Source organism: Chamaea fasciata, unplaced genomic scaffold (assembly GCF_029207755.1).
Source record: "Chamaea fasciata isolate MVZ Bird 193981 ecotype frontalis unplaced genomic scaffold, bChaFas1.0.hap1 SCAF_2, whole genome shotgun sequence".
NCBI lineage: Eukaryota > Metazoa > Chordata > Aves > Passeriformes > Sylviidae > Chamaea > Chamaea fasciata.
In genome coordinates this window covers 44,188,483-44,203,897 of record NW_027094087.1, presented here as the reverse complement: position 1 = coordinate 44,203,897, position 15,415 = coordinate 44,188,483, and the positions used below count along the sequence as shown (strand labels likewise).

At 44.1% G+C, this 15,415-nt stretch overlaps 2 protein-coding genes across 3 annotated transcripts in view; one reads left to right on the top strand and one right to left on the bottom strand.

Moving 5' to 3' along the window:
* Positions 1-15,415, bottom strand: part of MRPL57 (mitochondrial ribosomal protein L57) — a 120,968-nt gene that overhangs the window by 40,324 nt on the left and 65,229 nt on the right. The gene's annotated exons all lie outside the window — the stretch shown is intronic.
* Positions 7,975-15,415, top strand: part of LATS2 (large tumor suppressor kinase 2) — a 48,378-nt gene continuing 40,937 nt past the window's right edge. The window contains exons 1-3 of one of the 2 annotated variants that reach the window (XM_066175848.1): positions 7,975-8,119; positions 9,188-9,250; positions 12,302-12,880. In XM_066175848.1, the coding sequence (XP_066031945.1) occupies positions 12,542-12,880 (339 nt within the window). In that variant the 5' untranslated portion in view covers positions 7,975-8,119; positions 9,188-9,250; positions 12,302-12,541. The remainder of the gene's footprint in view (positions 8,120-9,187; positions 9,251-12,301; positions 12,881-15,415) is intronic. The other variant, XM_066175849.1, reaches the window with a different exon arrangement.

The following is a 15,415-nucleotide window of genomic DNA, read 5'->3' as shown; positions in this document are numbered from 1 at the left end:
GAGGTGTGACTGTAGTTTTTCCTCTACTCAGTATCGTTCTTTCTCCCCCAGGAAAATATGCGAGGTTTGTTGACTGGAACTTCTTATGCTGCTTTGAGATGCCTTGCCAAGTTGTATGTTATCCCACTTCCTTCCTGCAGGCAATCCAAACAGCGGAGGCTTCCACTGGAGCCCTGCCCCTCACAACTGCACCACACAACGGCTCAGCTCTCAGGCCCTCTCTTTCAGCACAAGAAATGTGGTGGCTCGGTGCTGGGCTCAGCAGGAGCTCGGAGAGCCTGCCACTTCTGAGGGCAGACCTTGAACAGGAGAGTTCTGCAACCCCACTGTGCCGAGCCCAGGAGATGCCATGAGCCAGCAGCACCACCGGGCAGCTCTGCGCCGTCATGCAGATGTGGCAGGTCTGCCGATGTAAGGCCAGTTCCATTGGCACAGGCACTGTGAAAAGCCCGTTTACTTAGGAAAATGAGATGAAGCAATATGCTTACAGCACCACTGGAAAATTACTGTGTCAAAGAGAGGCTAAGCAGCGAGGATCTGAATTTCTGCAGAGTAACTAGGGCAAGACCTAAGCCTTACAGGTTTGCCTTAGAGCTTTGTATCTGGGCAATAACCTGGAACCAAGAAATTGGACACCCTCCCTGACTCCTGGTGTTTTGCATCCTTTTGTAATTTCGTTTCTTTTTTAGTGACAGTATGATCTAGTTGTTGATCATTATTTGGTAGATGAGGATCCTGGTCCTGGCTTTGCTGCTGAATTGCTGTGTTCCTTGTGAATGTTCATGCAGCCTAGCCTTGCTTCTCTCTTCAACTCCTCTGTCCATCTTATCTGCAGAGATGTAATCTCTGCTCTGAAGAGGTGGTCCGTTATTATGGGTTTGGGGGTTTTTTGGTAGCAATTGCAGCCTTCTGATGCACCATCACATATAGCAAGATTAACAGGTATTTTCCCTATGCCTCCCTGGAATGTTCTCGTTTAGTAGCTGTTCCACACATGCAATTGCCTTGCATCAGCATGGTCTTATTTCTGTTTCCTTTTTAATTTATGGTTACTTCAGTCACCTACTCCTCTCACTCTTTGATGCATAAGCTGACTTTTCAAAATTAGAAGTAGAAATAAGTTTTTTCTACTTCTGTACCTGACACCTACCTCTGTTTGCCTGTTTACACTGAAGTCTTATTCAGTGTATTTGGAGTATTTGAATACTCTTAGTTCAATCTCTTACAGTTCAACTTCCATGTTTTATATCGACTCACTCCTTTTTCCTTGTGCATTACTGATGTCACCCTGCAATATGTCTAGTTCCCTTCTTCTGTTCTATGTCTTTTTCTTGTCCATGTACTTCCTTACCCATCTGTACTATTATTTTAATTGTCTTTGAATGCACATTAATAGTGCTTCTTAACATATGCCACTGCTGCTTTTTCTGTTCCATTCCTTCCTTTACTCTGTTCCATGTCCAGTTTCTCTCAGCATTGATTCAGTTGAAATTCATTACTGTTATTTTTTTCCCTTTAGAGCTGACTTAGTCATAATAACAAGGCTTACAGGGAAAGATCCAAGTCTTGTTCAAAGATCTGATCCAAGACTCATTAAGATGGTCACTATTTTTTGATAATCTTCCTGTTACATTTCCCTCCTTTTACAGACTCTGTCAGATCCAGCAACATCTCAGAAGAGGAATGGTTTCCTCTGAGACCCACATGTAGTCCAAACCACATATCATGCTCGGAACCCAAAATGTGTTCAACTGATATCTAATCTGATGCTTCTTTGTCCTTTTCTCACTTTTCCTTGTAGGGGTTTTGATAAGGCAGCCTATTAAATGTGCTAACTTGTGACTCCGTTCAAGCCTTTAGCTGGGAGAACCATTTCTATGTTTGTAAGGCGAGATGGTTATAATCCATCTAGTGTTATCTTCCAAGGGTACTGGACTGCCAGCCCTCACTGCTGAACTCCTTTGTTCACATATTTATTCTCTCTAGCCATACCTATTTGTCCTTTCTTAGGACAAGAAGGATTTTGATACATTTCTAAAAATTGTACACCTTAGGGCTTCCTGAAATGGTTTTGGTTTTTTGCTCTGGGAAGGGTTAGGAGTAATTGTGGTAAAATGCTTGTGACTCAGTCTGGTTTGCAAGCAAATGGACACGGGTTCCTAACTAACCCTGAGAATGCGAGCTGTGACTACTACATTTTGTCTCCCTCTTGACAATTATCCATCAGATTTCTCTGGTGAGGCGTCTAGAAGGTGCCTTCCTAGTGCTGCTTTTGGGGAATGTGACATTTAGCTTTAGTGACCAGGCATTAATTGCAAGCAAGTAACTAACTGAAAATACCCATTTTCAGTAAAGTTTCCTTCACTGCTATTTTAGGCTTCATATGAGTAAATTGCCGTCTGTCACATGAGTAATTTTTGTCTCATATTCCAGGGTCTTAATCTAACAGGATCAGATCTTTAAACAAGACTTAGATCTTTCCCTGTGTATGAGTTACTCATGGATAGAGCTGCACAGGGCTTTAATATCAGACCTTCTAAATAGGTACAGTAAATCATCAGAGAAATGAGCACAGCTTTCTTTTAAATTAATGCAGAATTCTGATGCTGGGCTTTGAGACATCAATTTAACAGAATGATAGGTCACAGAAAGAGCTATTCATCCAGAGATTTCTTAAGCTTTCCAAAACATGGGAATTCCCCCTCTTTCCTTACAGGCAGGGAAGTTCAGGTAGAGAAGTGAAACAGCTTGCTGTCAGTCCCAAAAGGGTCAGGGAGTGGAAAAAAGCTGGTCTATGTTATCTTTGGCTCTACAGACCTGGATACCACCCCTTCACCCAGATCAACACAAAACTTTCAGTGGTGTGTCAGCCTTCTGAAGCTTTCCATGTTCTCTTACAGTTGCAAAATGCCATTTCGCTGGGGGGTGTGTGTGTGCATGGGGCATGGGGCACTCCACAGGCTTCACATGAGGCTCATTCCTCCCCTTGCGCTCTGGTGCTGCTTTTGCATGCTGTGCTCCTTTAGGAGTTTCCTAGTCCCAAATCCTTGCCTCCATACCCGTTGCTCTGGGAATTCAAAAGTGCCTTGTTTGTTCCCTCAGGATAGGGGTTCCTCACAACTCCTTCCTTTCTTTTTTCCCCCATATACACATTTTGGGAAACTACCCTTGTCCTCACCAGTTCCAAAGTCCCTCATTTTCTGCAGCAAGCCAAGGGCTTTGAATACCCATGTGTTCCTCCCACACCTTTTCCTTCTGTCTGGGATGTGAATCATTCAGAGCATGTGGCAGGAAGGACAAAGCTGTGGTGGGGATATTGTTATGCTGGGAGATGCTGCTGTGCCAGCCTTTCGATGAAAAGATAATTGCAGGCTAGATTGATGGTTGCTGGATGCCCAGACCTGTTACCAGGGCTTCACATGTCCTGCGTTACCCTTCTCTTTTTCTTCAGGGTCAGAAGGGCACTGCCTACAAACTTCTAAAATTTCTGGATTGGGTGGTTGCGTTGTTCAAAAGCAATCTGCATTGCATCTGAACAAAGTGATGCCATCAAGCGCTGATTGCAGGGACTTGAACACTTCAACAATTAATTTCCAAATGGAGGGTGCAACTGATTTGGCAATTCAGTTCCAAATGGACAGCACAACTGGCTCACACTGGTGAAATTCCACATGAAGTCCCGACATTCCTACAGTCTTCTTGGGCTCTGCTGGGCTCCAGCTTCAGTCAATGATTGATACGAAGTCTGGGGCTGGGAGCAGAGTACATAGGAACGTGGGTCCTTGTGAAATTCAGAGTTTTGAACTTTTTGAACCTGTGAGTCCTGTAAAGGCAGTCTGAGCATCCAGAATGCCTTACCCAGTTTACCAGTCTGTGTGCAAGCTGAGGCAATTTCCTGGGTAGATTAGTCCTATTTCACTACTTTGTGCTGAAATAAAATAAATTTCTGAAATACCAGGTCTCACATTCACTGCATCTTTGCCACTCCAAAAGAATGCTGTGGTGGAACCCATAGGCATACTTCTAAGGAAAAAAAAAAGCAGAGCTAAAACATACTTAGAATTTGGTTAGAGTTTATTTTTTTCATGTACTTAATTACTGAAGCACTGATCCTGACTTTGACCACCAAAAATTCAATTTTGCATCAGGGTTAAACATGTATATTATATTCACATATAAGTTGTATTGTCAGTACTGTGCTGGAGAACTCAGAACTGCTGCTTCAAGCGGGTTTTGCATTGGTGATTTGGGAAGAATGATGCCCCAGTATCACTATGCAAAGAAAATCAATGTGTTGAAACAAGAACATTTCAGTGACATTGTAAAGTCCTTTTTCCTTGCGCATCGTTCATGTTACATTACACTGGTTTGTTCTAAATATGTCACTGTTATTCTAAAGAGGATGACACTGTCAGCCAAATTCCTTGTGTATGTATGCTCATACACACGTTCACATGTTCACTATTATTTCATATTTGCATGCTCCTCTTTTTGAAAAAAGCTAGCAGAGAACTAGGCACTGCTGATGATATTCCTCCGCCTTTGCTTTTCTTTTTCAAGTCTTCTGAATGGGTTTAAGTTTTTATTGGTGATTAGTACTACGTAAAGAAAAAGTTCATCCACGCACACCATAATTATTTGGTTGTTAGGAGTACTTTTAGCAGCAGGATTTTGTAATTGGTTCCAAATACAATCATTTAGAAAGAGACACTGTGGCCCAGCAAACAGTGAAACAAGAGTGCAAGGAGGGGATGAGGCAACACACAGCATCACATGTCAGGATGGAGTTGCACAGGGCTCCCACCTCCCTCGTTGTTGCAGGTGGGTGGAAGGAGAAAGAATGTGAAATAGTGGATCTGTGGTCCTTCCCACTTACCCACACGGCAAGACAGCTGCTCAGGCAAGTCAGCAGGTGAGTGCTGTAATCACCACAGACCCAGCAGCATCACTCACTGAAGCAGAGCCATGCATAAACACAATGACCCTTACTCATGGCCGATTAATTTCTCATAGTCTAGTCTGGGAACAGATCTGCTGCTCCTCACAGCCCAAATTGTATTGTTCTTTTTATGGAGCATCTTTCCTTCTGGAGATGCCTTACTGGGGAGAAGATAGCTGGGAAGAAAGACTTAACAGTAATTTCCAAAGAGACAACTTTCACAGTAATCTCCAAAAACCCTACAAAGATCAAATCATGTTTTAACCAAGTGGTTGTATCAACCTAGCTGATTTCAATTTCTCTAGTATTTCTGAGGAACACGATTTCCATTAGTTTGGGTTTCTAAAAGGGTAAAAGCAGAAACAGTCTACAGAGCATCTACATCTGTGGTGCACCAGTTGAATATGGGAACTTTCTAGAGGATGGATGCAACCCATCTCATCTGTACTTGCTGCTCTGCTGGTGGGAATTCTATCCCAGGAACTCTGTGCAAATGCATGAAATACAGAAAGTGCAGCTGGCTGGAACCAGGAAGCAAGATAATGCAGCTGAGTCTCATTCCCAGATGGATCAGAATGCAATAGGAAAACAAACAATTCCAAAGGAGAAAAGTAAATTAAAAGATCTGTTCTACCTAGGTTTAAGAAAGTGGTTAACAAGAAAATGTTACAAAAGAGTATTATAGCACAGAGTAAGCAATTTTTATCTTGATGCTGTTCCTTTAAACCAGCCTAAACTTTGTTGGGAAAAGGTCTCAAGCCATTGAGCAATGTCTGGTTTGGGCAATCATGTTGCTATGCTTCATCGGATAAGCACAGCAGTAATTCAGAAAATGAAGCCATGCTGCATCTGTCATATCATTTAAAATTTACTTCAGTTTTGCAGGTATTTGAGGATTGCAAAACGACCCACATTTTCCTGCAATGTTCTGCCAACACTGGAATCTGGTCTGAACCTAATAGATTTCCTTATCTTTGGCTTTCCAGAGTGACAGGCTTCCTCTTTGCCCCCCACCCTGCCCTACAACATATTCCAGTCAATGACACTGTTGAAATTCTGACACCAATTTGTATGCAGTAACTGACTGCCTTCATATGAGACGCTAAACAATTTCTATGCACCAGGCTGCATTTTTCTCATGTAATGCAGCCCTCTATTCTCCTCCCAAACCAGCACTTTTATAAGCACTATTTTTTAATAAGCAGTATTCATGTATAGGCACTATTGACAATTTTGCATGGAAGACATTGAAAAAACAATGTATGCTAAGCAAGCTCAGAGAAATATCCTGAGATAGGACTGCCCATGACTATATTACTTACAAAAATAATCTCCCTGGCTTGGAAAAGGCTGTAAATATAGCTCCCATCCTGGAAAGACTGTTATGCACAGACTTCTCTTTATACGTGCTTGCAGTCCAGTGGAAGACACTGGGGCTCGTCGCATGATTAAACGTGTCTTAACAGTTTGCAAGACTGACATTTTCCCTGCCAAACACAGCGACCCTCCAATGAGCACCTCTCAGCTGTGCAATAGGATTTTAAGAAATTTGAAGGATTTCAGGACTGCAGCTTCTTCCATATTAATGATCTAAAGATATATGCCTATATATAAGAAAGCTTACTTTCTTATGGTTTTTACTCTGTATTAATATCCCCTGGTTATGACTTTGTATCTGTCATGCTGAGGGGTCAGAGTCAGCCTCTCAGATCTAAACATTACTGCATTTGGGAGCGTGGGGATTATTTCTCATTGTGAATTGTGTTTATTGAAGACCAGAGAGATATCTGAAATCGTATTATTCCTGCTTTCATGAAAAACAGGTTCATAGGGGTACCTTATCACTCTCTAAAACTACCTGAAAGGAGGTTTAGTGAGATGGGGGTCTGTCTCTTCTCCCAGGTAACAAGCAGCAGGACAAGAGGAAATGGCCTCAAGTAGTGCCAGGGGAGGTTTTTCCTAAGATTGCATCTTAGGAAAAAAATCTTCTCTGAAAGGGTGTTTGGGCATTGGAACAGGCTCTCCAGGGAAGTGGTGAGGTCACGACTCCTGGAAGTGTTCAAAAGGCACATGGACGTGGCATTTGAGGATGTGATTTTGCGGTGAACGCCTCGGTACTGGGTTAATGGTTGGACTCAATCACAGAGATCTTTTCCAGTCTTGGTGAGTCTATGATTCTGGTTCCAGGTATCTCCATCCATAATAAGGTCAAATATGAACCTTGCATCCAAATATTCTTTGCAGCTTGGTTCTGCATTTTTGTTCCAGATGTGAATTCCCCGTCTGTCCTCTGATACCTCATAGCTCCCTCGTCTCCTCAGCATTACAAAACAACATGAAAAACAAGTAATCCCCCTCAAAAAAAGCCCAAGCAAACCAGAAACCAAAAGGAAGCCCCAAGTAGGCTTTGATAGTGCTGCCACTTTGTGTGCCTGGTTAGTCCAGCATGGAATGGATACTGGTAGGAATAATGATTATCAGCACAGACGTTTCAACTTAAATGAGTTTGGAGCATGGGGTGAGTGGAAGAGCACTTCCAAGCCACTTATTTTGCCCAGAGGAGCTGTGGATGCCTCTTCCCTGAAGTGTCCGAGGCCAGCTTGGATGGGCTCTAAGGAACCTGGTTTAGTGGAAGATGCCCTCCATGAGCAGGGGGTTGAAACTAGAAGGTCCCTTCCAGGCCAAGCCATTCCGTGATTCTACCCCAGCCCATTTCCCCTCAAAAAGCGGAGGCAGTGCCACCCCTCTCCCGCCAGAACCCAGCGAAGAGTTGCTGTGACGCGGAGTGGGTTTTGTGAGGGGAAAAGGTGTCACTTCTCAGTGCCCGTAAACCCCCGGCCGAGCGCCCCGAGGGGGCCGGCGGCCGCAGGGCAGGCGACCCCCGCCACCTCGGTCCCCAAGGGTGCGCCAGCCCTTCCCGGCCCTTCCCGCCCTGGAAGCCCCTCCCCCCGCTGGAATGCGCCGGGAGGGGAGTGGAATGACGCGGGCGCCGCGGGGTCACGTGGTGCGAATGGAATGCCAACAATGTAGCGAATGTCCCGACTGCGCCCCGCACTCGGCGCCCGGGACGGCCAAGGGGGAAGATGGAGAGCGGCCCGCGCCGCCGCGGCCGCCGCCGCCGCTGAGCCGCGCCGTGCCGAGCCCCGGAGGGCGAGCGGCGGCGCCGGGCGCCCCGGGGAGGTGAGCGGAGCGGGTGCGGGGGGCGCGGGCTCCCCCTCAGCCCCGGGGGGGAGCGCTCCCCCTCCCCCAAAACTGCTCTCCGCGGAAGGGAAAGTCCTGCGGGGAAGCGGGGGGTGCAGGGGAGCGGAGATGGGTCGGTCCTCGAAGCGGGAGCGAGCGTCCCGTGTGCGAGTCCCCCCGTGGGGGCAGCCTGGGCGCCCTGCCCGCGCCCTCCGACATTTTCCGGACACTCGTGTGACAGCGCAGCCCGGCCCAGCCCCGGCGGAGCGGGGTCGGGGTCCGCCTGTCCGAGGCCTCTGCCCCAGCTGGCCGGAGGTGCTAATAAATGGCCGGAGTTTATTTTGGGAGCTTTCTGCCCACGAAAGGAGTGGGGGAGCAAGGGGCTCCCGGCGGCACGGGGCTGGGGGCGACCCGCCGGGGCAGAGCCTGCAGGGCGGGTGTTGCGGGGAGCGAGGGCCCCGGGGAGCCGGCCGGGGGCATGCGGAGCCCGCGGGGTCCCGTCTGCCCGCGGCGGGGGCCCCGCTGCTCCCAGTCAGCTGAAGGTCACTGCCAAAACCCGGCAGCTCGCCACCCTCTCCGCTGCCTCGTGAGCGAAGTGCGTGTTGAAATACCCCTTTCCCCGGGAAAGGCACTCGCGCAAATGACGCAAAAGGGGCTCGTTTGGAGTGTCCGGGCTTTGCGGTCGGTCGCTGCCGGGCTGCTGTGGAAGGGGAGGGTGAGCTGTTTTCCCACAGCCCTGCGTTGGGCCGGTGCTTGTGGCTGGCAGTGGGACACGGGCACAGAGTCACTTTTGGACAGTTCTGTTAGCAGGAGGAGAGGCGGAATCGTTTTAGGGAAAATCCCCTTTCCAGTTTTCTTCACTTACACTTACAAAGAGAAGCACCGTTTGTATCATCATCAAATTCCTGAAACGCTTCCCCCCGCATCACAGCCCTCCAGCACAAAGTGAGCAGCCCCTGCTTCCTTGAATTTGTGTTCCCAAAAAGCCCCCAAAGCAATACCTATAAATTGAGAAAGGGAAAGAAGTTGTAGTAGTTTCTTAAAACTTTACTCCTTCCTATACTGCAGTGATTTGAAGTTCAGCTCGCTCCAGTGCCTGCGCAGTTACAGGGAAGCAGCTCACCGGCTCGGGTGAGTTTTAGTTTCTTGCCTTGTGTCCCGGCTCCACAGAGCCACTAGCACACGCAGCCTGTTAGTGAATGAAGAAACAGGAGAGTGAATAGATAGTGCTGCTGGGACAACAGACATCAGCATATAGTTTCAGGGTGTCATTGTTTGGTTGTTGACAGATGAGCTGTTGGTATATTTCAAATGAAACAATCAGTTATTCAAAAATTGTTTAACTTGATGTAATTAAAATAGTGCTGCACCTGCTTGAAGTGTTGTGTCTTCAGGATAATGTACAATCTTCTAATTAGTACAGAATATGTAACATTTTGGAAAAGACCTTAAGATTGTTTTGTCAGAATGGCTAACAACTCAAAAATATTTTTTTCTGATGGCAGGAAAGCTATTGATACATTCATGCTGCAGGCAGGGTGCAGATTAGAAGGATTTGAAGTTATCCAAATCCAGATGTACAGTTAGAAATGCTTAGACAGAATGAGACGAACTACATATCTTTATACATACATATAAAAGATATGTATGTATATCTTTTAACCATTTAATTTTTTATCTGAAAAATGAGAATCACAGGAAGATACAAAGAAAGCCAGCTGCTTGTCTTTCCTTGTAATACTTACTGTTCCTTTTCTTTTTTTTTTTTTTTTTTTGGCTTGTCTCACATATTTAGTTAAAAAACCCTGTAAAATATGAAACAGGTTTGCAGTTAGCTCCAGTACTTACTGCTGTTGCTGCTCTCATCCATACTGTCAAAACGACCAACATTTCTTTCTGGCTTAAGCAGTGTTGTAAATGTAAGCTGAGGAAGTTGCCAGCTGGCTTGACCCAGCATTATTAGACTCGAGCTTAGGCTAAAGGTCACAGAAGTTCTTTATGTGAAGCATGTGTGGAAGTGGGAAAGCAGTCTTTTGCTGCAAAAAGGTGGGGGGCTTGCAAGCTTTCCCAGTGCGTCCCAGGCCTGAGGATTGGCACAGGGACTGAAAAGGAAGAACAACCAAGCCATATGGTGCCTGCTGCTGTCAGGAAAAGAAAGGCAATTATAGACCAATTAATTGCTCTGTATCTTCTAAGCACTAGCTAGTTATGATGTAATCCAAAGAAGGCTGCAATACTATTGTGTTTTGGTTTTTTTCTTTACCAAGTCTATGCATTACCTTTTGCTATATTCTGTCCAAGTAGAAAAAAATCTGGTCTTGAGATCCTGCAGTTGCTTTTGTCTTCACCTGGGACAATGAAAACTTGATCTGTTACTGACCGATAGCTGGAAATTTTGATGTGGAAACATCAAAATCTGGATGAACAGATTTAGCACTTCCCTTAAAACCATTGGCAAACATCATTGTCACTCCTCTGTGAGTTAGTGTTGCAGGGTATTCATGGAGAGCTCTGAATGGAGTAGCTCAAGACCTCAAACACATTATAGGTGTTTTTAGTTAATGGAGCATTTAAATCCTAACAAAAAAAGGTTGACTTGAGTTAATCTCAAGTGATTGATCTGTGCTCCTGCATTTCAGAACCATCACAGAAGAGTCTGGGGTCTGTCTGCACTGTTGCATTTTAGACCTTGGCTGTAGAGGAAAGCTTGAAGTGGACTCTGTCCTGATGAGGATGTGGTGGTGGGCTTCAGAGGTGAATGTGTACTGGTTTTGTTGGGCTTCACAGCAGTTAGCTGTTTGCTTTGCAGTGAGAAGTGATGGCAAATGCATGGAAATGGTTGATTTTCTGGGAAGTGCTACAGCTATCACAACAAAAAGAGTCTTTAGTATGAGTATGGGAAAATAAAGAACAATACTTCCCAGAGAAACCTCTTTCAGTGATAAATGTCCTATGATCAAAAGTGAAGCACCTTAAAAAAATCCAATTAACTTCTGAGTGAAGCACCTTTAAAAAAAATCCAATTAACTTCTGAGTGCTGGTGAGAAATATACAGTGTGTTACCATCCTCTGTATTTGCAATTTGAAAACAACTGAATGAAATTCTTCCCTTACCAGCAAGGTGGCTGGAGCACCATTCAGAAGTCACTTTTCAAGTGCAAATGGCAGCAGAAGAAGCCAACTTGCATAACCAGCATCAAGTGGCTATGTTGCATTTCTGATTAGGCTGTCTTTCTAATCATGTTCCAAGTACACCATTATTTCATGTTTGTATTATCGTGACGCATAAAGATTTAGTTAAGGTAGGATTCTTGTTGTAGCTTTGTGCTGCATGGGGATCACAAGTTGTACAGTAGCTCAGCTGTGCTGCATGGTGTTCTCCGCTGCATGTCAGAAGAGCTGACAGCAGGGAGCATAAAGCTGTCTCAAACTCTTCTTTTTCTGTGTTGGGATGCTGTATGATTTAGTTCTTCATCTTCTGCTTTTACTGTGGAGCTCCATTTACCTCTCTTTTCCCTTTCTTTTCTATAGGGCACAGCTAATGAAATATCATATTCCTCTTTTTTTTTTTTTTTTTCCTCCCTTCTTCCTTCCACTTCTGGTGAGAACTTACCTTCAGGCTTTGCTAAGTTATTCACGTGGAAAGGCACGTTCTTTCTGTTATTCGGTTTGTTATTGAAATACTAGAAGTTACTATGGTTAGAGTCATCAATATTTCCATTATAAATCTTTTTCATAAAAACTGAAACTGTTCTCAGCTAGTGTAAAACAAACAAAACCTTAAGTGGGGGAAAAACATTTCATGAGCATACTCTTCCCTAATTATGAAATAGGATAGGCTTGTCCAGAATTCAGTTATGCAATTGGGTAGGAAACTTGCCACAATTAGGTACTGTAAAATTCTTAAATTAGTTTCTTTAAGCCTTAGTTTTTAGGAGTTTTATTTTAATTTATTTTGAAAACTGAACTTAGAAGTGAGTTATTTATTGGTTCTGTTGAGAAAGCCTTCAAAAATCCTGTTGCAAACAGGTGGAGTGAAAATCATTAAAGGGTATCCAACTGTGACAGCTTAAGAGGTTAAACTGATTCATTTTCACATGATTAATTGTCATGCTGTCCCTTACAGAGGCATTTACAATGTCAACTTAATTGAATGTACTCTCTATTTTTCTTTTGTTTCAGACACTGTCAGTCTGCAAAATGATGATTCCACAGATTTTCATTTCCCATAGGAAATGTGAAGATTGTGAGCTGAAGTAAAACATTGGCAGAAATCTCTTGAGAATTTTGCCTTTTCTTCTTCTCTTTGAAGGATTATGTTTACAATAAATTGATACCATCAAGTGACATCAAGTTTTTGAAATAATTTAAAAGGAACAAAGAATAAAGCTGTATTTATGCTCAGAGAAAACTGGATCAACAATGAGGCCAAAGACTTTTCCTGCTACAGCATATTCTGGAAACAGCAGACAAAGGTTGCAAGAGATTCGAGAAGGTTTAAAGCAGCCATCCAAATCTTCAGGTCAGGGACTGCCCATTGGAGCAGGCAGTGAAACTTCTCTGGACCCTAAGATTTTATTAGGGAAGGATGCTGCAAGGCAGCAGCAGATGAGACAAACACCTAAGTTTGGGCCATATCAGAAAGCTCTGCGAGAAATCAGATATTCTCTGCTGCCCTTTGCTAATGAATCAAGCACCCCAGCAGCTGTGGAAGTCAACAGGCAAATGCTCCAGGAACTGGTGAATGCAGGTTGTGATCAGGTACGTGTGAGCTGGGAGGGGGGATTTGCACTGCTGTCAAAACAACTTTATACTCTGGGCTGAGGAAAGGATTTTGATGGTGGCTGTCAAAGACATGGAAATGCACTGGTTCTTCTGGCAGTTGTGTTGCTGTATGAGCAGCAGAGTAAATGGACTTACTGGGGACAGATGTGCCTAATGTGGGGTTCATTTATGTTAAAAACAGTCATGGTGTCCTCTAGGATTCTTCTATGATTTCCCCACTTGATATATGAGACTGAACAGGGTAGCTTGTCTTTTTTTTTTTTTTTAATCTTAGTTTTCTCCTCTTTTCTTTTTTGTTTCTTAATTTTCCCTGCAATGCTTAGTAACAAGCCTTAGTTGTGAGTAATAGGGTGGAATTTTGTCTAGCACATCTAAGCCCAGCTCACTGTAAGAAATTATAGACACAATATCTGGTATTTGAAGAATCTCATTTGCTGTTGGCCAGAAGCAGGAGGGCTTGGATGGACATTCAGCTGACTGCAGTGATTCTGTCCACACCTTTTCTTCTTTGCTTTCTCTGCTTCTATTACGAGGTGGTAGCACTGCTCAATTCAGAGACTTGATGTAGAGATGCTTTTTTTGTCACCCTGGGATTGATGCTAGAGTATAATCTTAATGCAAACACCTTTCACATGGTGCAGAACGCAGTCTTTGTGTTGAGCTGCATTCATCTTGCTTGTGCTTCCAGTGTTGATGTCAACTTTCACCTCTGTCCAGGAGTAGTTCAAAATTTTGCTTTTTAGAGAAAAAATGCTGGTTTGGGTTCAGATTCTGAGTGTTGTAGAAACACTTTTTCCTGTGTGATTGAATAACAGTTGTTCACAAGCTGAAACATTTCCTTTTATAGTCCTTGATACAAATTAGAGAGATTTAAACCCAAAGTACTTCCAGTGGCATCTCCTGGATTTCAAGACTTAGCTCCCGTTCAGTCACGGCAGAATGCGAGTCTCTTGACTCTCCTAGACTATATTCTGATTCTGTATAACAAAACTAACATCAAGCACTATTATAAACAGTATAGCAGTATGCATTTCCCTGGAGCTATATAAATATTAATTAGTGCTGTTTCTATGCCAAAGAGTTTATGCTATACAAGATAATCAGAGCTAGACTAGATTGCATATCTAATAAGAAGTGCTGCAGAGCAACTAAACACTTGCTTGTCCTGTGAACCAAGATGCTGTACTGAATTATTTACCTGGAGGAACCAAGGATTTTCTCTGATCTCTAGTACACCATAAAAACAGTGTTTTTTAGAACTCTAACCTCTGAATTTCCCTGGCTGTTTAGGATGGGAACACTCCCTGTGCAAATGAGCCAAGGTTAAATGAGCACAGCTGGATTCTGAATTGGAAATGCACATTTGGTAGGTTACAGGGACAAATCGTTCACACATAGAACTTGGCTCACTGGATTGAAATCTTGGAAAGTACTTTGAGCACACTGCAGCACAGTAAAGTTAAGTCAATGTATAAAACGGAAATACCTGAACACCTGTTAAATTGTCTTGTATTCAAAGCAGTGTAATGAAGTATATGTGCCATTTTTTAAAAAATATTCAGCTATTTTGACTCCAGTGTTCATACAGTGGTATTGCTGCTTCTAGAGCATTGAACCCAGTTCTGACTCTGACGTGGAGATTTTTGCTCCCTAAATTTTGCTCAGATTTTCAGTTGGACTTTTTTTTGCCCCTCCTTATTTGCCATGATCTTTCCATCCCCCCATTTGTTGTTTGTCCCTAGCTCTGACTTGTTGCCTGGCAATGGCATTATTGAGCCTATTCTTTAGGTGTGTTTGGCACTCAGGTCTAGGCTTAACCAGGATCATATTTGGCTAGAGTCCAAGTAGAGGCTTCAGGACTGGAATCCTGTGGATAAAAATGCTGAGCTTCCTAGTGTGAGTCCAGAAGAAGATTCTGGAAGATGTGAGTCCACATGAAGATTCACTGTCCTGAAAGGTTGTGAATGATTGGAGCTTCTTGAGATGATGTCAATGGTATCTGACCTTGGAGATGGGATGGTGTAGGGTGGCAGACCTGATTACTACCTCTAAATTCTTCTTTTCCCCCTGGTGCCTGAGCTGTTTTGAATCAGATGCTGAACTGTTTAATATCATGTTGTAAATCAGTGACATACCCTACCCTGTCCCTGCTTGTGCATCAAAGCCTTTAAGTGCCTACCACGTGGACATCTTCTGTTGTCCTGTAGGCAGCTAACAGATCTCTGATTCAACAGAGAAGGCAGCTTCAGTTTCTTTGGGGATGTTTTTGTTTACCTCTGAACCCAGTGCTCATGTGGGGTTGGTAAATGGGCATTGAAGCCCACACCCAACCTTCGCCTTTCAAAATCCAGGAGCAGCCCTGTTGAGGTTACGGATTTCAGTCCAGGAGCAGCTCATGTTCTACTTGAGCCTTCCACTAGAGCAAGTCTGCAGAATACCAATCTTACCCCTCTTACCATGTGCTTCATGGTACACAAACCAGCTGTTCAGCAGCTGCAAGCATCCTGAAGC